This window comes from Syngnathus floridae, chromosome 2 (genome assembly GCF_059516105.1).
Source record: "Syngnathus floridae isolate MCC-2025c chromosome 2, RoL_Sflo_1.0, whole genome shotgun sequence".
Classification (NCBI taxonomy): domain Eukaryota; kingdom Metazoa; phylum Chordata; class Actinopteri; order Syngnathiformes; family Syngnathidae; genus Syngnathus; species Syngnathus floridae.
This window is the reverse complement of record NC_142414.1, coordinates 25,852,086-25,875,156: the sequence shown is the minus strand read 5'-3', so window position 1 is coordinate 25,875,156 and position 23,071 is coordinate 25,852,086. Positions and strand designations below refer to the sequence as shown.

The following is a 23,071-nucleotide window of genomic DNA, read 5'->3' as shown; positions in this document are numbered from 1 at the left end:
TTGAGCAACAAATTTGCAACCAGTTGTGGCCTAGCGAATTAAAGGTTGTTACGATTGCTCAGGTATGATAAGTAATCACAAAAAAAAAACCTCTGACGTCATAGTTTGTATCTGTCTGCTTGCTGGACCTGTGAGCCAAATTGGATGCAAAGTTTAGGTCTCTAGTTCGGAGGCTCATATGTTTTTTTATTTACTTGCGCAAATGTTTGGTGGGACAGTGACAGAAAAAAAAAAAATCACATGCTCTGACAGTGAGATTTTTGTCTTTTTCTAGTGGGATGCCATCAAATATAGTGTTTGCCACAGTTACCCTAAAAAAGTCACTTGACTGATTACTTAATTTCAAAAGTTATGTTTAAAAGTCAGTTAGTTTAATGATTACTTGTTTTCAAACTGTGTAAGGTACTTTCAACAAACAAGCACCTCTGCTTAGCATAAAAACAACATCGGTGTGTTTATTGATTTAAGGATAATGGTTTTATTTAAAAAAAAAGTCAGGGCGTTCTTTTTTTACATAACATAAATAATGGTTTTTACATAAAATAAAGTAATTCTGGATTTTACCAAACATAAATGACCTACTTTTTGGAAATAGTGTTTGTTGACTACACTGACAATAAATAAATGTTGTTTTTTTTGACCTGACATTTTTATTTTATTATTGTAATGTTAAAACTTAATCATATTGTAGGTTTACAAATATAAACAACTAAAAAATTCAAGGATCTAATGCATGAGATGAACCTGATGTTTCTGTGAATTTGATTTTTTTTTAAGCTTCAGTAGAAAGTTTGTGACTTGCCTCAATCCCAAAATAGATTACAATTTAAGATGAAATCTTTTCCCTTTATTTCACGTTCAAAATGAAGATGTTGTGTGCATATTAGTTCGTAAAAAATTGTGTTTTCCTTTTTTTATTGTCGTTAGAAACAAATAGTTTTATTAACCAAAACTGAAATAGATGTGTTGATGAATAACTTGGCTCTTGACAGGAGATGATAATCAATTAGCATCTTTATTGTTGTCATGCGATTTCACAATGAGCAACAGATGACCAAAAGAAAAGTTCTGACAGATATTCTGATAAAAACACATCTCAATCTTGACCTTTAAGAACATACCATAGGTCCAATGTTTTAGGAGAGATTGAAAATTCTTTGTAAAAGTATGCATGTGTATGTCAAAGTGGATATGAGATTTGATTCTGTCATTAGAAGATGAATTGGAACAACAGCTGTGAAATCTCAACTTGCACAGAGTCACTGACCCTTTTAATACGCATTATTTATTCTACGGGGGTCAGTGAGGAAGATCACTGAAGTGCTTAATCCTCTCCAGGGAAGCCCGCTCCCAAATGGGGATACTTTAGTGTTTATTCTTTTTTTTTTCTTTGAGCATAGTACTTGTCTACTCAATTGGGCGTCTTCCAGCTTCTATTCTTCTTGCAGATCCCTTTTGGCCAGGTTTGGATCAATACCAGCTTTCCATGTTTAGTGTCCATGGAACCTGTAAATTTCCACATCTGCTTCAGGTCCAGATTTTATTGGTCTGCTTTTAGTCTTCAATGAGGGAAGCACACATGGAAGGAGTCACAGGGGGCATTATCTGTGCTGTTCAGTGCAGCAATCAGGAAATGGACCAATTCTGTGCATGATCGCATATTTGCAGGTGTGTGTTCTCAAAAAATTTCAAAACGTGGACAGGAGAGAAACTTGAGATATGAGGCAGCTTTAGCCAAATGAACTTTATTGGCTACCCAGCAGGTGAATTTTGTTCCTAAAAATATTTAGGAGAGGTCTTCCATCATTATGGTTTGGAACATGAAAATACACCAAAGTTTTCATGTTTACTCAATCATCCATGTTTTGTTCGACTAAAGAGATTACCGCAATAAATCACTCCAGAAGATAAATGGCGCATTTTGGGGAAAGGTTTATCCAAGCAAAACAGAGACCAAGAACAGTAAATAGACAACTAACAATCCATGTTTTGTTTCACTAAAGAGATTACCGCAATAAGTCACGCAAGAATATAAATATCGCATTTTTGGGGGAACATTCATTCGACCAAAACCGAGACCAAGAACAGTAAATACACAACTAAGCATGATGCTAAAGTAAATGGTGCTAGCTTGTGCCAGTGTCTTTGAAAACAGCTCCAGTGCTTGGCTTTTATCAAAGAACATTTTTTATTGATTATTTATGGTATATTTTATTGTTCCAGACTGCTTGCGAAACGTGCAAACCAATGAAATCGCCCTTTCGTCTATATTGCTTCTAAATACACGGAGTGATCCAGAATCATATCAGCACGACACTTGGCAAAATAGTCGAACATTCCAGTATGTTTACGAATCCAACCTGCTTTGCGAGGTTAGTTTATTACGACATTGTTTCCAAACTTTATCGAGATAAGGCACCCATTTTGTGCAAGAAAAATCTCAGCCCACCAGCAAAAAAAACTAAATGACAAAGTAGGAAAGGTGAATCTCATCTTAATTTACTCACAAAATCCTGACTTAATTTTAAATCTGTATATTTCCAATATCTGAACGGCTTCATCCTTAAACACAAATCTTACATATTCACAGAAAGCCATGACTACTGCGGACATGAGTGGCCGCTTGATTTAAAAATAATAATAAAAAAGAATTCATGTTGAAAATATTTTATGGCGAAGAGGGGACAATATTAACATTAAATTCCATGCTTACAAAGAATAGATACGTAAAAAGACATCACAGCACTGAAAAGAGAAAATATTTGTCAAGTGACAGTCCAAATATTAATGCGTGATGCTCCCTGAGGTTCTCCCACCAATGACTAATGAATCCCAGCTAAATAGAGCTTCGAAAACATTTTGTTCTTAAGTCCTTACTTTGTTTTTGTTTTTGTTTTTTTTAACCAAACCAAGAGACATTAAAACTCCATGCTGAGCTTTGGTTTGATTAAATGAAGAGCTTCATAGTATTGTATAAACTCAAGTTATTATTATTATTATTATTATTATCAAAACATCAAAACTAAATGAAGAGCTTCATAGTATTGTATAAACTCAAGTTATTATTATTTATTATTTATTATCTTGCTTAAAAAACTAATAGGATATAGTATACGTACATCTGCTTGTAGGTATTCATTAATTAATATGAATTATTAACATTAGTGTGTAGCTTTTAGGGCTTTAATTAATCAGTGACATTCATTATTAATCAGTTAATTGTTTGGCACTCAAGTTACCTGCTCAAATATCTTTCACAAGCTTAAAAATGACATGATATTGTAAAATTTTATCCAAAATGTAGTGTTTATTGACATAACAAAAATATTCAAACTTAAGGAAGTTCACTTAGTGTGAGCTCGAGTTTGATCTACATTTAAGAAACCATAAAAAAGCAAAGTCATTTTTTGGAATAGTTTGTGGGGACCAGGGTCAGTGATTCACCAAGGCACATTCCTTCAGGGTTTCTATTATTGATCCATTGAACGGAACATTCCAGAATCCGACAACAGGAAATGCCGCAGCTGTATATTCTCCAGTGTCTCATGCAGGCTGCACAGTGGGGATCCTTTATGACAGTCATAGAAGTCATTCACAATGAATAAATCACCAAGAGTGGTGACATTTTTTTTTTTTTTTGCTGTGGTCAGGCTCGGCCTACATCTTGTTTGCGTGTGTGAGCTTTGCTTCCATCATGTGGCACCATGTAAAAAAAAAAAGTAAGCAAGTCAAATTGAGGACGTGATTTTTTATTTTTATTTTTTGGTCTGGATGATGCACACTTGGAAAAAAAAAAGCTCTGAATCATACTGGAAATTTTTTTTTTTCCATTTTTGTTTAACCAGTACAGTTTGTTAAAGGTTTCTGTCTTTTTAAGCAGAGAATTTCTGAAGTAGCTTTTCATCCAATTTCACTGCAAGTGGAAAAAAAATATTTTTGATATTACCTCTTAGTTGCAGGTATTTATTTATTTATTTAGATTCATTAATTTATTGATTTTATTCAAAGTGACTACCAGTGCGCTTTTGATTATTTTGATTCTTTTTTTGGGCTACTTTCATCCAATTTCACTGCAAGTGGAAAAAATATATTTTTGATATTACCTCTTAGTTGCAGGTATTTATTTATATACTTATTTATTTATTTAATTCAAAGTGACTACCAGTACGCTTTTGATTATTTTAATTCTTTTTGGGCTGGTTTTTTTGATTATGTACACCTGAAGGGAAGATGTAGCTTCGTTGTATCACATGCCATAATTTGATCACGTCCATTGGTTGCACATGAGTAAAATGTGATTCATGGTTAATCGAGGGCATTTCCCCAGCTTCTACTTAGAAATCACAAAATATGTCTGTTAAATACATTTGAATCAGGTGCAACCGATCGCACGTGTTTGTATTTGAGGCAGAACTGTTATTATAATTAGAGAAAAAGCAATGAGGAAAAAGGAAATATCTAAACGTTTCAGTTTTGGGAGAAAGTTCATGAGCGATGTGGTGTGATTGATTGTGTGTTGGAAAATTGCCAAAAGTGATAAAGTGGTGTTGTAGATCATATTATAATGCACGTGTTGGCTTTTTTGTAGAAGCTAAAAACATATTTTCCCGTATTACACGTATGTAAGAATGTTCCAGTTCAGTTGTGATGCATAGTGATTCATTCTAATCTTTGTGGCTGAATTTTTAAAATAAATAAATAAACAGACCAAGTCAACACAACGTTTGGGAATGCAATTGCGACACTTGTACAACACGTCTATTCCGCCTTTCAGTAATTTTCACTCATTGCACTATTTAGTAAAATTTCATGCTTGTACAAACACATTTTCCTATCAAATCCTGTCAAGCTGTTAAAACTGAACTTTCGTTGTATGGAACTCTTTTTTTTTTAAATTTGGAAATGAGTGTTTCTAACCCAAAAACAAAATGTTCTCCAGGGTTTGTCAAAAGCAACTTGACAGTTTCTTCTGTACAGCTGGAATCGTTTGTCCTCAATATCCCGGCCAAAAATTGATGAGCTATGTGGTACGCTACCGAGCAAGGACTTATCGTATCGAATTATATACAGTAAGCTTTGTCTTTTGGACTTCTCATAGAAAATGAAGTCAAACAAAAATTAGGCTTGAAGCGAATCATGAGTTCTTCTCAATACAAATAGACATGATGGATTTGTAAATAAAATGTACAATATGGATTTGCATTTATTATACAGAAATTGTATAGAATCAAACTAATAAATAACTTTTTTGAACAACAATACAAACAATTGATTAGACGATAAACAGAGATACGTTAGTCAGCGTGTGTAGTGGAGAAATACTTTTAGTGGGCTTGAAATGTATTTGTAATAGGATGCATACACATAATATACGCAGAATTTTTTTCTTCAACAAATGTCCGTCATTGTTCCCCCGTCAAAGGGAAACGTTCAGTTAAATTAGTCAGCGCGGCAGATTTACTGCAATGAAATGTTGTTTGTTCTTTGTGAATCAACCGCAGGTCCTCACGAGGGCTCGATCTGCCGCTGCGGGCTGACAAAACTGCAAATACAAAAAAAAAAAAAATCAACCTGGCAGCTATAGATCACACTGAAGAAGCATCGCATGCCCTGCGCTGTTTGACAATTTAAGATCTTCAGGTGTTGGAAAATGATTTCTGCCAGAGACATACTTCTGCGTTGATGTACGAGGGTGAGGTGCATAGCCAAAGCATTCCTGTACCACTCCCGTTATACTTTCAAACTTTTATCCTCCCCTATTATGGGTGAAAATACACTTTTCTTTATTGGGCCTTTTCCCCCTTTAAAACTTTCCAAATGTGTTTTTTTTAAAACCTTTTTTTGCTAGCTTGTGCTTTAGCGACAGAAGCAGTTAGCATCTAGTCATGCATCAAGTGTCCGTCATATACGATCGAACCCAGTAATTTTTCAAAATAAAATACTTTTCAGCCTCGGGTAATAAATAAACCGTAAACGTTTTGTTTTACTATTATTATTATTCTTTTAACTGTGTGGTCTGCCGCAGCGTGGTCCAAAATGGCCGCCAGCCATTCGGTCTTTGGCCCGGTAGCCGGGGACCACTGTTCTGAAGTATTTGGCTCAAATGTCTGACAGGATGACATGTTGCTTTTGGATCAGGCTTGGTCAGTGGTAAATTCCTGCGTCTCATCAGCAGCTTTCAAAGTCAATATTTCAGTTTTTAAATCAGTATTACAAATCAACATAATTAGTTATTGCTCTCGAAAGGATGCTGGCAATGCAGCTAGGAAACAGGAAAGACCAAATAGAAGATTTATGGAGCTGGTTAGGAAAAAAACGCCAACTAGGTGGAGAGGGAGGGATGAAAGCCGACGATTATGTGTAAGACAGAGAGAATTTTATTGTTCGCTATCAAATCCATAGAGGAAAATTAGGATAGTGGGTTCTGACACACTGGAACGTGTCTCTGCCATCATTCCAACTCCATTACAGAAAATGTGTTCTCAAAAATGCCCGCAAACTACTTTAACAACTCAATATTAAATTGTAAAACTCGTGTTTTCCCACTCGTTTAAGATATGCATATACAGTAATCCCTAGTTTATCGCGGATAATTGCTTCCAAAAACCACCCGCGAGAAGTGAAATCCGCAAAAACAAAAAATATTGGGCAGGCTAACGAGTTAGCGGAAAGATGCTAATTCGCGATCGTGCTAACACGCGAAAACGGACTTCTAAAGAAATGTAAACAAACATTTGGACATTTGTTCTAAAGGTTAGACACATGTTTCCTCAATTTAGAAGTTTTATTTTGACTTTTAAATCGTTTTTTAACGTGGAAAAAAAAATCCGCGATGTAGCGAAGCCGCGATAAACGAAACGCGAAGTAGCGAGGGATCACTGTAAATGTCTTATCGTAGGAATCATATTTACTTACATTATTGTAGCGCCATCTCTGTGTCTTGCTGCTCTCTGCTTTAAATAAAATGACAAGATGAATGGGGAGAAGCAAAATCTAATCAAGTCACTGTGCATTGTGTTCTTCTTACCTAGAAGTCATACAAGATGCCAATCTGTGACGAACGTGGCTTCTCTGTGATGAAAAGGACATCATTAGTCGAATGCGACGACTTTCGATACAACGCAGACAACCACCTCATTAAAATCAAACATACGGTAAGTCAAAAAAAGTCTACACACCCCCAGTTCAAATCATTTATAACTTTTCTCACCATTGTGCAATTCAACTCGGGGAGAAAATAAATAAATATTTCTGCCAGAAGATAAAAAGGTAAACAAGTTCGATCATCTGGTTGCAAAAATCCGTGGCAGTTCCAAAATCATCTTCAACCTTGGCTTCATCAAATTAGAAGACATTTTCCCACATTTATCAAGATTTAGTGTGTGTGTGTGCATATATAGAAATAGTTGCAACTTATAAGTCATATCAATGGTGGAAAACAATTCAAGATTAATTATCTTGGCGAGATTTTTTTTGTATACTTGAACACTTGACACTTGAACTAGGGTGTGGTAGACAGTTTTCATCGGATGTAAATCAGGGGCTATGACTACTGGCTAGATTTCCACCACACCATCTTTCATTAAAGCAAAGATAAAGATGTCATTTTCAATTCATTGAGTGTGTCTGAGGGAGGGAGAGAAAGATAATAGGCAGTAAATAATCCTTTTCATGACTTTTGAGACTTTCTTTCTCTTGTTCTCATGCACACAGACACGCAAATTATTTTGTTGAGCATTGAGCGTGAGCTTTGCCAAATTATTTTATTGCCCAATATTTAGAAATGATACAAGACACTAAGTTATGTCTCTATATATTACAGCTCATGAGCGTACCTAAATAAAGGTTACAGCGGGGAGGGGGTGCAAAATATTTACTTTTGTAGAGTCATTAGGGGAGCCATAAACACACATAAAAAACAAACAAGCCCTCAGGCAACAATAACAAGGCTTTTTTAGGATAATGACTGAACACGAGTGGTGATGTTTGTCTTGCGGCTTGTTGATGAAGCAAAATAACAAGAGCAACCAAAAAAATCAATCGGTTGTTTGAAGTCTTGTATCATCTCTTTGGAATGTTATTGTTTCGATACAAATGTGCAAAAGCGTACGCGGCTAGTCATCAAATGACTCCATTTTCTACATTGACAAAAAGATCAGGACACATCATTAACTCTGATAAATGAAACCAATCAAAACATTCACTCGTGATACTTTTTATAATCCCATTTTGCTCAAAATCTGATTCAAAAACAAACATATGGCAGAATAATGGCCACTGTCTGTGATTTTTTTTTCACTTGGATCCCCAACCCCACCCAGACATGACAATAATGTGGAATTGAATCCCAGTCAGAAGCTGGAGCGGGCTTCATCTTGTCCCGGAGCAGTGACCAACAGAAAGTTCAATACGTGACAGAATAATATAAAACGATAAAGACCTTTTGATTGAAACACAAAATCACCTGCAGGCTGGTTAACTCATGCCAAGAAAGTAGTCGAGAGAAAACGGAGTTAGTTAATGCATAATTCTTGTCGGCCCCCGGGTTCCAGCCTAGGTGAGCCTGCTGGGAAAGACGGGCGAGTCAAAGCCGTTGTTTCTTTGGCTCGATTTCGATTCTAAAATGATCCATATGTTTGGATTTTCACGCTGTCCTGGGTTTGCCTGCAGTAAAGCGATAGCAATATGTTTTGAAGGTCGCGTTGGTCAGACTTGACATATCTCACTGATGATTTAAAGCCAAGCCGTGATAAAAGACGGGAACTCGTAATTAGGCTGCAATATTTTAGTGGAAGCACGTCAAAGTGAATTCTGACCATACGTTTGCGTACGGGAGTCGCAAGGTGAACTTTCGCTCCAAACATCATTCAAAGAGTCTCAAGCGGGGCTGCAGATGGGATTGTGGAAGTAGGGAGGATGGAATCAAGCCAAAATATGCCCCGAATGTTCTTTCATTTTTCAATCTTTTATTATTGTGAAATAACTGCCACATGTCAATAACAGGCAACAGTCAGAGGATTTGATTTTTTGGGTCAGTAAATACTTGTGCGGCCATGGGATCAAGTAAATCTAATTTGACAACATTCCTCGGAAGAAGTATGTACACAGCTGTACGATGAAGTCTTAATTATATCGGAATGAAATTAGTTAAGATGATTTTCGACTCATGAATCCAAGCTGTCGAACAAGAGTTGAAATGAAGGAGGGGGCACGCAAAATTTGATCGGTGGATGACAAAAATGATATTTTAAATATGGACAAAATACGTGCAAAATGTTGTGCTCTTAATATATTTCATTTTCCATCGTGTAGTTCATGTATAAAAGAACCAACCTTTAACAACAAAGTGATAAAAAAATCCATGTATTTATTTGTATTTAAATTATTATTTTTACGTAATAATAATTTATTACATGAGATTTATAATGAGTCATAATTTGTGTAATAATAGTTCCAATAACGACCTCAACTATCAAACAAGCCAGACAACAATATGATTGCCAAAATAAAAAATCACATGGGTTTTTTATGATTCAAAATATGATTGCCAAAATAAAAAATCACATGGATTTTTTATTTTGGGCACTCATATTTTTGTCTGGCTTGTTTGATAGTTATTGGAACTATTATTACACAAATTATGACTCATTATAAATCTCATGTAATAAATGATCATTCATTAAAAATAATTTAAATAGAAATAAATAAATTATATAATAATAATATTAAAAAAAAATTAAAAAATGTGATAAAACTGGAGTAAATAGAGATGGCTGGGAATAATAATCGCTTTTGTTCAAAAGATAAAAACTAAAACGGCTGCCAAAAACAACACTGCCAGACGCAGAACGCAAATGCAAAAGACTGATTTCAACCCTCCCCCCCAAACCCTCCAGGGAACAATAAGAGCAAGCGCGAGAGCTTACTCAACTTGACAAACTGACCAGCGCAATCTCCTACACCTTGACCATAAAATGTTTGAGAACATTCTGTGTCTTTTTACCCTCCATCCAGATCCCGTATCGTTTCGTGTAATTACATGTTCTCGTTCTTCGCCGCCTATCTCCAAAAAACAAAATATAAATTGACTGCAGCTGCAGATTTTCTTTCATTTGACGACACAGCTTCCACCGCTTCCATTCCATTTTGTAAGACCATGACTAAGTTGTGATTCTCCGGTTTTAGCAAAAGATGAAAGCACATTCAGGCGTTTGAGGACCACGGGCTCTGTTGTAGCATGGTACACGTTATCTTAAATGAGCCGTCTCCGAAAAGCCCTTAATATGGAATGCACTGTGTAATTGCTCCGCTGCATTCCTCAACGGGCCTTTGTCAACGAGCGCAACCGACACGCCTAGGCACGAGAGGGTCACGTTGCCGATGGGAGCGAAACAGAAGATTCGGGTTAGCAAAAGAGAAGCACCGGTACCTTTTGTGTGATTAGACAGACGAGAGTAAATATGAGCAGTAGTGCTCCGAAGATGGAGGTGATGATGAAGCCGAGCTTGTACAGGTCTCTCAGTGGTCTTCTCTGAGAAGCCTTCACTGACCTCGTAACATAACTGTCTGTAGAAGATTACACACAATCTGTGATCTCCGAGTAATTTGGGAGAAGCCCCGAAAAGATCAATGATCCCACCTGTGCAGGCTTCCGTGGAAGACCCTTGCGGTTGCTCCGTGCTGGAGCCGAACATCTTGGAGTATTCGTACTGGCAATTCCAGTCCAGCGGCGTGTCGCTCTTTGTTACCAACTCCAAATATACAGAGAGCACCCTCGAAGCTCTCTGCAGCGCCTCTGTGGGAGACCCTCTATAAAGCACTTCAAAACCCTCGGGCTTGTCCTGGAACAGGAACCGTTGCATGGTTTCTGAGATTGGTTCCTCCAAGTTTTTTTTGTGATGCATGTTCTAGTGTGACTCACCTCAACCTCCTCGTTGATCTGAGGAATACATTTTTGCGAGTAGATGTTGAGGATGAGAGCTCTCAAAGACTGAACGTAGCGATAGTTGACCGAACCCCTGTTGTATTTGAAGTGGGTGGTGAGGAGCTCCAATATCCAGGGTAAGGCAGCTTTCACAAAGCAACACTTGCTCTGTTGGTGGAGAATCGAATGAACACTGTCAGGGAGGAGGACTATTAAAATGAAGGATGGGCCTAATTGCAGGAGTAAGTGTAAATAAGGTCTGTCCGTTGTATGAAAAAAAAATCATCTTGAAGCGATCAAGACCAAATGTTGCCTCATGATTAAATCTCAACTAATTTGCGGCCTCAGTAGGATAGGATAGGATAGGATAGGATAGGATAGGATAGGATAGGATAGGATAGGATAGGATAGGATAGGACCAGATGGAACAGGATGAGATGGGATGGGATGGGATAGGATGGGATGGGACGGGATAGGACGGGATGGGATGGGATGGGATAGGATAGGATAGGATAGGATAGAATGGGACGGGACGGGACGGGACAGGATGGGATGGGATGGGATAGGATAGGATAGGATAGGATAGGATGGGATGGGATGGAATGGGATGGGATAGGATAGGATAGGATAGGATAGGATAGGATAGGATAGGATAGGATAGGATAGGATAGGATGGGATGGGATGGGATGGGATGGGATGGGATGGGACGGGATGGGACGGGATGGGACGGGATGGGATAAGATAGGACAGTACAGGACGGGACGGGATAGGACCGGGCAGGACAGGATAGGACAGGATAGGATGGGATAGGACCGGGCAGGACAGGATAGGACGGGACAGGACAGGATAGGACAGGACGGGATGGGATAGGACGGGATGGGACGGGACAGGACGGGATAGGACAGGACAGGACAGGATCGGATAGGATAGGATAGGACAGGACGGGACAGGACGGGATAAGACAGGACAGGACAGGACTGGACAGGACAGGATAGAACACTGTGGTGTCCTTTCTGGGAAGTTAAGCTACATCCACACAGACATCTAGTATGACTTCATTTTGCTCAATTCAACATTGACATTGAAATCAGAGTAAAGAATTTTCTCAAGAGAGTCTCCAATCTCTTGACTGAATCGAGCAAGGGTTAGGAAGCCTGATCCCACAAGAGCTGTATCCTGCATGTTTTATGTGTCTTCCTGCTGTAACACCCCTGATCCAAACAATCAGAGAGTTCTGTCGAAACCTGAAACGACCATGATCATTTGAATTGGATGTTGCTGTCGGAAGACTTGGAAAACAGGCAGGATATAGCTCCCGTGGGACCAGATTTCCCTATCCCTGGAATCGAGGAAATTTATTCTGGCTAATGAAATTAGTATCTCTGAATTATTTTAACGGGTGTTTACTTGCTCGACTGACATGTTGATATTTCTCTGCTAGGATTAAAAAAACATTGTAATGTTGATTTGGTCAAATACCCATTTCAACAAGCCTCCACATAAAATAAAAACAGTACCTTACCAAAGATTTCTGTTCTATGAATGTGTAGGTTATCGAGCACCCGCTCCTCAATTGGTTATCCATCTGTAGAGACAAAGTGGCGACACAACAATATTTTTACCACTCAAGTATTTAAGCAGTTTGTTTAAAAGAAAAAAAACTTCCATTCCTTCCACTCCTCCCAACACTAATCGAGTTAAAAGAAAAAGTACTACCACCCTTGTGTCATTAATTACATTTTTAAATGATTATCAGCATGGGTATCATCAATAATTACTAATGAGCATGTTTGAAATGGAGTCGGTTGACACTTGCTTGATTGTGACCAACTTTATGGGTCCCAAAGTTGAGTATTAAAACCAGATCTCTCTCTCAAGTCTCCCACACTGGTTGCGAGAGTCACATGCATTTCCGGCGCTTGGCGGGATTCTATTTTTCACTCAACAACAGCCCGTCTCAGAATAGATAAAAAAAAAGAGGATTTATTTCCCCTCTTCTTTTTAGATGCTTTATCTTCTTCCATTTTTTATTTTCACATGTTAACGATTTCTCATTCGACAAGCTCCTTTGTTTGATTCTGCTAGATTTTATTGCACAAACAATCGTGTGTCATCTGATTGGCTTTCTTTCCGCTCCTCATTATAGCTCAGCGGTGTTTCAAATTCAGAGGTTTGTGGTGGAGCTGCACTGCCGGCTCGAGTGTTGGCCGAGGTGTGTGAAGGAATTTATTTGTGCTGTTAAATGTAACCGCTGTGAAACCATCACCAAAGGATCCATTCATTATTAAGTTCCGTTCTAATGTTATTTTTTAGATTCCTTTCCCTTTTCTATCTCTCCATCTGCTGCATTTGCGTGCACCAAAAGCATCATGTCCATACTTTCTGCCAATGAGTCTTAATTTGATCAACGCAACGTCATTACTGACCTTTTACAGCATTTTTCTTCATTTTTAATTCATGCTATTTATTTTTTCTCCCAATAACGATCTTTATAAAATGGATCCCTTTGTGCGTGGGGCCCTTGCGCACAAATTCCCTGACTTTAAGGTTCTGAAAACACCTACCAGATGTTTGAGTGTCAGCAGGTGGTCCTTAGTTATGGAGTGCCTGCATGGTCCAGGGACCTCAGCCATGGACAGCGGGAAGCTCAGGAACATAAGCACACACAGACACTTTACCTGCAACTGACAAAATCAAACATTTGATATTTGTAAACATGAATTGAAAACATCAAATTCATGTGCTTGCATGATGTATGAAAGCCCTTGGACAAAAATGAAAGTTCCCCCACATGAAAAAAAAAAGCAACTGGATGCATCTGTTTTCATTAACGTATTCCAATTTGTGGGAACGTTTCGTAAAGATATAAAAGATGGTTCCGTCACTCCAAATGACCCGCCATTGTTCGCGGCATGCATTTTCTTTCAGACAAAATTGCGCGTAATTGTAATGATATACCGACCTCCAAGAAAAACAAGCCTTCCAGGAATGCACCGCATGCAGTTGTAATCATGTACGTCAAGCATGATTAAGTACATGGGTGGTGAAAACAAAGTGAGTCAAGGAAAAAGAGGAAAAGCACCTGCAAATTCTTTGCTGTGCTAGTAAAGCTAGCCATGCTAAGGCCAACAGGCTACTAAATGAGAAACAAGCAACCTTCACAAGCTGCAGAGAACACATTGGGCAGAAGAAAGTGAAGCTCTCCCGTGAGTCAAACATTAAAAAAATATATGTTTCCCACAAACTTAAAGTGACAGTATAAATTGTTTGCAAATGTATCATGCTCGTTAGAGTAATTGCATTACATGAATGTGGCTGTAGCGTAAAATTGTTTCCCACGATTCTCCTGTTTTTATTTAATTTAAACTGTGGGCGTGGAGGGGCTTGTCACAAAAACCACCAAGTAACCACTTCAGCAATGTCTTGTAAACATATGCGTTTGGATTTGGCCAACAGTAGCTTCTGTGTGAGTTTGCGCATCGTGTTTGCGTTTTACTGTTCAACAAAAGCATTGCTAACTGCCTCGCCACGAAATTCCCGAGCCAGTTGCCGTTTTTATTTTCGTTGATTTATTGTGCCATGTTTGTCATATGTGAACCAACAGTAAGGCATTTTATATTTTCCCTTTTTTTAATTAAAATGGTGGTCCATTTGAAATGTGTTATGGAATATTTATTCATCGTAAAACAAAAAAGATGACGCAGTCCTCATCTGTACGGCTCTTAGAAGATGCTAAATAGCGATTAGCCATGCTAACTTTGGTTATTGTGATCACTGCGTGTCTGAAATTATTCATGCCAAGGATCACGGGACTTGTGATGAAACTCCTCTTTGTTACCAAAATGTTTTTATATGAAAAGAAAAGTCACAGCAAGACAACGGCGTAGCTCAAGCTAGCTAGCTAATCACGTGCCAAAGAGGCCTATACTAACAAGAACTTTCTTCATATCACAACAGCTCACCAGTTGTTTTGCCTCACAACATGCTTGTCATAATACTTGTCTCATAAGATGTAGACGTTGGTCCTGAAATATGATCTAGCACCAGTGAAATCAAAACAGTCAAACCGAGAAACGCTTAATATTTGTTCCATTTTACAACAGGCTAGCTGATGGAACGCAAGAAGAGATCATCGGAGAAAAATCGTGTGAAGCTTCAACTAGTTACGACATTCACCGTAACGGTAAATTGGATTTTTTATTATTATTATTCCTTATTCCTATGAAAAAAATATTTTGGCTTGACTTTCATCCCATATAGGCGACTACTAAAAATCTTTAGTCGTTTAGATAAAACTAAAATTCCCCCTTGAGAGATTAATTTCAACCGCGGAGGAAGATTAAACCTCTAAAAAGATTTTTTTTTTTTTTTTATTTCTGCGAAAAGCCACAATGCTAGCCTTTACAACAAAGCTCGGCGGTTGTGTCAAAAAAAAAAAAAAACCATGTGAGTGCAAAACAAATCTTGCACGCGATCCAAGATGGGACAAAACAACACAAACTCGTCTGCTTTACTTTACGTAACATGTTGCACATCAAATGACCTTTCATTCAAGTTTTTATTTTTGTGTGGCGACTCCATTTTTGTGTGTTGTAAGGACGGAAAATGACCGTCTGCGTTTGATCAAAAGCGACATTGTGCTCTTGTCTTTGAGGAGAATTGGCTGAACTTAATTATGGTAATTCATGGAATGAAAGCCAAGTTGTGTTTCTTGCCTTAAGAACTGCGTTTCATTGCCAGTGAACTCCCTTAGTTAGGTTACGTGACATTTATTTAATAACAATTCTGTGCGTTTGAGGCGGCCTTTGACAAACTTAGTTAGGCCCTGAATGCTTCATGGATGACTTTGAAATGGGATCAAATACGTCGAAAAGGTTTTATTAGTACACTCTAAATGGGTCATTTTGTCTAAAGGCAGAAGAATGAGTCTATTTTGTGTTGATCAATTGGCAGACGTGTTAGATTGTTTCATGTTCTGACGTTTTCTTGCGTTACTAATTTTTATGTAAAGTAGTGATGTGAAAATGAAGCTTCAAATGTGCTTCATGAATTAGTTTTATTTTTTACTATTTTTTTTAGATAAATGAATTTAAGAAGTTGTATATATGTGAGTATACTTTTCGCCCAATCTTGAACAGAGTGCCCTCTAGAGGTATGCAAAAATACAGCAACTGGTTCATGAAGTAAATTTGAAGCTTCATTTTTCATCACTAATGTAAAGTAAAGATCCCTGTATCAGAAATCTGCCTTCCCAAAGTCAAATGAATTACTGCAACTAGTTAGACAAAATCCCCCGAATGAGAACCATCTCAAACTATGCAATGTTGATACGACAACGGTTGACCGCAATAAGAAACATATTGTCAAGTGAAGTATTTGCTTTGGAAAGTAATTCTGGCATGCTATTTATTTTACCGCCAATATATCCACATTATGTTAGAATAACCTTGAAAAACTGGGCAATCAGTTACAGAAAAAGGAATGGAAGGGATGAGAACATGCAAATATGCTCCGGATGGGCTGTGAACGCTCAAGTGATGCTCGGCCATGTGTTAGGTTCTTTTTTTTTTAAATCAGATTTATGATATCACCAAGGTGTACTTAATGTTGATTTTTTTTTTTTTTTTTATCACCAAGCTGAACCATATGTGCTTTTTATACCAGACTCTTCTTTATTTACAAAGCAAGAGAGTGTGCAAGAGCGGCCTCTCTCTGTACCTTTGCAGCACTAATAAAAGATGAGATTTATAGTATCGTTCAAAGAAGCCAAAGATGCGTCAAAACGTCATATTCTTCCAAGCATGATCCCCATGCCACAAGTTTGTTTTCCAGGAAATCTCCTGCCATGCATCACTCGTACTTTAAAGTTGACCTGGGCTAGGCTACATTTTCAAAGTCCAACATTCCTCCCGGTGTGGTCTTGTCGACGGCATTCAATTTAGGGATCACCAATATGGTACCCGCCGGCAAATGCCTCAACTTTGTTGATTCATTGATCGTCATCGTATGAAGTCAATAACATGATTAGAGTCCGGTAATCAGACAACAGTAGGCCACATGATTCCAAAGATCATCATCCTCCACTGAAGATACGCTGCAAATGCTTTATGGAAGACGCAAGAAAGAGAAATTCTGGTATTTACAGTTTGAACATAGCGAAGCATTGTATCAGTCTTCAACTTCACATTCCAGTGTGAGGGAGTGACGTCACATGTGACGTGTTCAGCATGTTGACTCCTCAACGTGAACACAATGGAGTGTGTCAGCTTAAAAGTAAAATATTAACGTTTGTTGCTCATGCTGTGCACTCGAGTGTTAGCTAGTTTTAATAATATTACATTAAAAAAGTATGCACAGTATGCATTCAAGTTTAAAAAGAAAGTCCCAGTCAGTCATGTGACTACAGGAGGTCCCTAAATTTAATTTAATCATTATATTTATAAAAAAATGTGAATAAAAATGGTAAGTTGGGCCAGTGACAATATGTCAAGTAAAAAAAAATATTTTTTTGTATAATATATATATATATATATATATATATATATATATACATAATGAACATAATTATTGTAAGTCCAAAAGTTTGTCTTTACTTTATTTTCTATAAAATCAAACTATTTTTAAATGTCACTGTTAAAAAAAAATGCACTTTAAATTAACTCATTCACTGCCATTGACGGTGATAGACATCAAAAATTCATTTGAACAGAAATGGCAATGAATGAGTTAAATGGCAAAACTGGATGTCCTTTTAATAAACAGGGTTATTATTATCTGCTGAATGTTATTATTAACTTGTTATCTAACATACTTTGGCAGTCAATAGACTGTAACGTAACTACGTTTTGTAAAGCGTTCCATTTGTCACGGTAACCATAGCAACAGTGTTTGTTGTGAAAGGAAGACTGTTCAGTAGTGTTTTTCAAAAATCTGTTAAAAACAGTATTGGACACTTTTCTAAGTATTTACACCTTAATGAATGATTGCATGTTAGCACCATTTTTTGGGGTCATTTTCGAATGATTCTGACTTGAAATATTACATATTTTGACATGGACGAGTTGTCTTGAATAACAACGAGTGAGTTCATGAGAATTGCAGAGTGCCCCTCGCTGGAAATCTGTCAGTGAGTGATGCTAAACGGTGCACGGTTTCAAAATACACAAGACTGCCGTAAGAAAATGTGAAGAAGAAGAAGAAGAAAAAAAAAACGTATTTCCTCGTGCTCAATGACGCCTACTACCAAATGCATTTTGGCAAGTGTGACTGTGAAATGGGTGCCAGATGGACTACATTTCACTCAAGTTTATCATGAAAACATGGTGACAAACACATGTGCTTCACACACACTCTCCTCGCAAATATTTTCTGCCACGTGACCATCGCATTTAATTTGGCTTTTGCAACAAAAAGGGTAAATAAACGGGTGGCAGACAAACAATTTATTTGAAGCCCGGCCGACATCTGAGATGGATTAGGACATAAAAGACGAAGATTTAAAGCCACCGTGGGCCAAACACAAGCCACTTCATATTTCCTTCTAGTTATTTGTGTATTATTAAGCACCATAACCAACAAGGGATGATGAGGCTTTCCTACTTTGTCTCCGGTCTTAAATTTATTTAACTTTAAATGCCCTGCAACAATGAGTTATCAAGTTGGATGTGAAGTATTTGCTAGAATGGACAGCCATAATTGAAAATAAATAAATAATAATAATAATAATGATGATAACATATTAATATTATTATTATAATAATAATTAATTTAATAATGATAAAATTGATGTGATTCATGAAGCAGGGAAAACATCAGAATAGCAATAAAACCCTTCTTGATTGCAAACTAAGACACAAGAGTCCACCTAATAAAATGATAGTAATGTAATACAATTGATCATTTGACCTGCATGTATCATTAATCACACATCAGATACAATTCAAGTCATCAGCCCACATGCAAATGCATTGGAAGAGAGAAGCGATAAGTTCTCACCTACCTTAGCCTTGCTCTGAGTCAGGGTTGGCACAAGGAAGGTCATCTGGTATGTGTTTGACAATGGGAAACAAATCCTCTGTCACACACATTGAAGCAAAGCGATTCTTCTCATATATTGAGTTTCACTCCGCAGAAAGGACTCTCCTGCTGGGGGACTTTTGCACGTCGTCATGTGGCGCGCTTCGAAGGCACTGGCTCAAGTGCTCCTCTTGCAGAGTCCAAAGCGAGACTAACCGTCTCAGCGGGCTGACAGCGCTTATACAGACCTCCCATCTCTCGTCTCACAGACAAGATCTCGTTTTTTTTCCCTGACCGCCACGATCGTTTTTGCTGTATGTGGACTATAAAATGCATTTTCGTTGATGCAAGGAAATCTTCATGTAAAATTTACCAACGGCCTTTTTACTGTATAGAATGCATCATGGCCAAAATGAACATTAAATGGCCAAGAGGGTCTGGTGGTTTTCGTGTGGGGACAGAGTTGCTTTTGAAGATAATAGAAAAGTGGTAGAAGCCTCACCAGTCAATCTATGAATGGTGCGGGGCCATTTGTTTTGTTCCAGAAAAAAATATTTAGGTATATATAAGTTTGCTTGTGAGTGTTATCCATCCATCCATCCATCCATCCATCCATCCATCCATCCATCCATCCATCCATCCATCCATCCATCCATCCATCCATCCATCCATCCATCCATCCATCCATCCATCCATCCATCCATCCATCCATCCATCCATCCATCCATCCATCCATCCATCCATCCATCCATCCATCCATCCATCCATCCATCCATCCATCCATCCATCCATCCATCCATCCATCCATCCATCCATCTTCCTGTGGGGTCCCGATGCATTCCCACGATGTGGAGGAGCAGTAGCTCAACTCTTAACCCCATCTCTACTCTTACTCCCTATGGAGGAAATTTATGACATCATCTTGCCTTTGTAATATCGTTCTTTCAGTCACGACCCACAGTTCATGACCATAGATAAGGTTGGGAACTTACATTGACCTATCAATGAAGCGCCTTTTGGGGCTCAGCTTTCCAAAAAGACCACAAACTCCAAAAAGACTGCAAACCTTTCATCAGTCTGCCTGTTCATCTCTCCTGCTCCATTTTTTTTTTGGTCACAAGATCCTAAGTTGCTTACAGTCCTCCATTTGGCAGGATCTGGAGGACATCCGGACTATATTCTGACCATGTGAGATTCCGAGGTGATGTTTTTTATTCCAAAACCTTCATACTCCGCCGCGAGCCATTTCAGCTCAAATTGAAGATTACCGCTTGACAAAGCCAACAGAACAGAGGAGCCTGATTTCCCAGGAGTTAAAACAGCCTCAGGTTTTATTTCTTCAAAAGGGGAACCACCACTCGAGTCAACCACAACATCCAGGAACTGCTAACAGCCCTTGAACTGAGGAGCTTTTTAACAACATCAGTTACCTCAAGGCCAAAAACGACTTCAAAGAGGTCTTCAGAGTACTCTCCCTGCTGACTCACAATGTACCAAGTCAAGGTCAGCTACTCTCCAACCCCGTAGTGTAAATGACGACTTCCTCCTCCCAAGAACCCGGTGGAATAGAATTTCCACAACCACCAAAGCCTTATTTCGCTTGACCAGTTGGTACGCATCAGCGACCTCCTAAATCCCATAGTCCTCCCAATCGCAGTCTTCCAGATCTCATTGGCCACATGAGTAATAAAGTCCGCCAGCAGAACAACTTGTTCTCCTCCAAGAACTCCGAAAAGCTACACTGAGCCGTTGTTTATTGAGAGCTGCAAGAATTGCTTTTATTGAAACGAGTCGCTTGGAACTCGAGATTAATTCTTCGTGATCACTTGATTTTTGCTCTTGCGGTATATTCGTTTTCGGAGAAACTTTACCAGTAGATGTAGCTTGGGCCCGGGCTTTGTCTCCTACGTACTTCAGATCAAAACAATCGTTGCGACATTGTGAAACCGTGTTGATTTTCCGTCACCAAACAAGAGTCTCTCGTTTCACCGAACCAGATAAGTTCTGCGATAACCATTGTTCCAGGTCCAGAGGGCAAAAACTTTAGCCACAGGTGCTTCGACTCAATCGTCTTGTTTGCAGTTGAGTCGAAGCACCTTTAGCTAAAACCAAACTTTCCGGACGTGGATATCTCATCTGTGTTGAAGCAGAGCGAGAAGGGGCCGAATATAAAGAAAATATCGGCTTCTATTTCAGATCCGTATAATCGGTTGTCGACTGCCATCCAAATGTATTTTTGATCTCCTTTCGCAGCGAACGAGTAAAAAAGAATGCCAGTTATAATTGCAAAGCTAATAAAGCTAGCTCCACCAGAACCTGTTTAACACTGATTTGATGGGAATGCGGCATCACAAAATCAAACATCTGTTTGTGAAATTATCTCAGTGGAAAGCAACCTTCTTTTCAAATACTTGTCCACATCTGAACTTGCAGGGCAAAAAATATGATCAAGGGCCAGGCACCCTTCTGTTCCACAAATAGTTTTGTTATCACATATTTGACCGCAATGAAATTTTGGTGAGAAAGAATAACAGAGTGAACTGAAAACTCTGTGGGCATCTGCAAACGCGACGGGAGATAGGCGGTGTTGATGCTGCTCAAAGATTCCTGAACGTTTTATCATCCGTATCACATTGTGCTAGACGGGTGTAGACAACTTCAACAGTGGAGGGAGCTTCACTTTTTCATCGGTCGGACCACATAGGATGGCAAACTTCCTAACTAGATTATTTGTTTTGACTTTTGGCTTAGGTCCATTCTCTCTCCAGTCATGGTACAGTTTTTATGCTGGATACTTAGCTGGCTAGCGGCTAATAGCGTTAGCCGAGGGACCCAACTGGATGCTACCGTTCAGATGTATGACCAAAAAATTAAGAAGGGTATACAATATGTGCGTGTTTCTGTTTTATTCAACCATGACTATAACTTCCCGGATTCACAAATACAAAGTATACTTTGACTATTTTCAAATCAAGTGATTTTTTTTATTTTTAGGTCACTGGCAACATGACTCGCTCGACTTATGTTTAGACAATATGGATACGTTTATATGTTTCACACAAAGGGGCTATTGCGGTGATTTATGAAATGTTAGATTGTGTCATGAGCAGTCACGTCATTTGTCTTAAGGCATGACTAACGGACATAATGAGTAAAAATTCCGTATATATTTTCTTGTTACACTCGACTTGGTTTTGAGCCAAGTAGACAAACGTTTTGGTAGGAGAAAAGTATTTAGACCTTCTTTGGCTATCCAGCAGGTGCAATGTTTAAGTAAGTCACAGTATCAACGTTAAACACAGCATGTGCCTTGAGTTAAGATTTTTTACATTTTACGAGGTACCATTAAGCTTCTCGCTTTTAAGGCTAAAACAATCACCGTGGGTTAAGGTTTGCGTTGCATGGTTTGTTTTATGACCATTTGCACCTTTCTGAGTCGACGAGAACCCAAAGGTGACTTACGATGCAGTCATTGAGTTTTTACGTCGTGACGGTGGGTCAAATACTTTCGGAGAGATTGCCAAGGAGAGAGTGAGAGAGTGAATGACAGCGAGAGAGCTTTTCAGGAAGTAATCGCAGCTGCGGCTTGGAAATGTACACGATGTCAAAAGTCACACATTTGTGCATGAAGCGAAGGCTTTGCAGAGTTTGAGTCGGAAAAACAATAGATAATAATAAACAGATCTCAGTTGAGCACTTTACCGATATTTGTCATGAGTGAGTACCCGGTGATGGCGGTGAGGAAAACCACACATTTGAACAGGAAGAGAAAAGAAGAAAGGAACAAATCCCAAAGCACTTTGCTCTTCGTGAAGTATAAAGTATCCTTTGTGGGTGGCTCTACTAGAGGAATGTCAAGTTCAAAACACAGGCCAACGATTCTATCCATATTTGTCCAGAAATAACAATCACAGCTAAGATATTCTTTTTGGGCTACGCCTGAATGTTTTTGGATATCTCCCTATTCTGATAAGGTTGCTAGTTTTTTTTTTTTTAACCTACATTTTTTACTTTTTTGAGAGGGTTTTACATTTTTGAAGAGTGGAGAACCAATCATTTTGAGGACTGCTTGAATCAGTCACAATACAGCATATTTGTTTTGCAGACTGACTGATGCAATTTTTTGTCAT

The 23,071-nt window shown here is 38.4% G+C and overlaps 1 protein-coding gene and 1 long non-coding RNA gene across 19 annotated transcripts in view; one reads left to right on the top strand and one right to left on the bottom strand.

Annotated features, from left to right (window-relative positions):
- LOC148402830 (uncharacterized) overlaps nucleotides 1–23,071 on the top strand; it is a 46,102-nt gene that overhangs the window by 16,628 nt on the left and 6,403 nt on the right. For 8 of the 13 annotated variants that reach the window (XR_015855806.1, XR_015855809.1, XR_015855843.1 and 5 more), the window contains exons 5-6: nucleotides 7,032–7,154; nucleotides 15,029–15,108. This is a non-coding gene — a long non-coding RNA (uncharacterized LOC148402830). Of the gene's footprint in view, nucleotides 1–5,501; nucleotides 5,698–7,031; nucleotides 7,155–15,028; nucleotides 15,109–23,071 lie in introns of all 13 variants that reach the window. The other 5 variants (XR_015855839.1, XR_015855838.1, XR_015855826.1 and 2 more) reach the window with 4 other exon arrangements.
- Nucleotides 3,734–22,748, bottom strand: csf1b (colony stimulating factor 1b (macrophage)). Of its 6 annotated transcripts, none has more exons than XM_088367815.1 (9): nucleotides 22,644–22,748; nucleotides 13,490–13,609; nucleotides 12,448–12,510; nucleotides 10,922–11,092; nucleotides 10,640–10,841; nucleotides 10,430–10,566; nucleotides 7,028–7,071; nucleotides 6,916–6,953; nucleotides 3,734–5,542 (listed from the first exon to the last, which is right to left on the bottom strand). In XM_088367815.1, exons 2-8 carry the CDS (start codon nucleotides 13,580–13,582, stop codon nucleotides 6,917–6,919), a joined length of 747 nt encoding a protein of 248 aa, XP_088223941.1. In that variant the 5' UTR covers nucleotides 13,583–13,609; nucleotides 22,644–22,748; the 3' UTR covers nucleotides 3,734–5,542; nucleotide 6,916. The 6 variants fall into 6 exon arrangements, with proteins under 6 accessions (XP_088223941.1, XP_088223931.1, XP_088223911.1 ...); XM_088367805.1 differs by lacking the exon at nucleotides 22,644–22,748 and adding an exon at nucleotides 18,921–19,166; XM_088367785.1 differs by lacking the exon at nucleotides 22,644–22,748 and adding an exon at nucleotides 18,925–19,166.

What these genes read in the sequence shown, in the direction of transcription:
- csf1b (XM_088367785.1), bottom strand. Translation starts at nt 18,966, where the DNA reads ATGACCTTCCTTGTGCCAACCCTGACTCAGAGCAAGGCTAAG. An exon ending in TTCCACGGAAGCCTGCACAG is followed by an intron (nt 10,567 to 10,639) that starts GTGGGATCATTG and finishes AATCTTCTACAG; the next exon opens with ACAGTTATGTTACGAGGTCA. An exon ending in TCTGTCTAATCACACAAAAG is followed by an intron (nt 7,072 to 10,429) that starts GTACCGGTGCTT and finishes TTTTCATCACAG; the next exon opens with AGAAGCCACGTTCGTCACAG.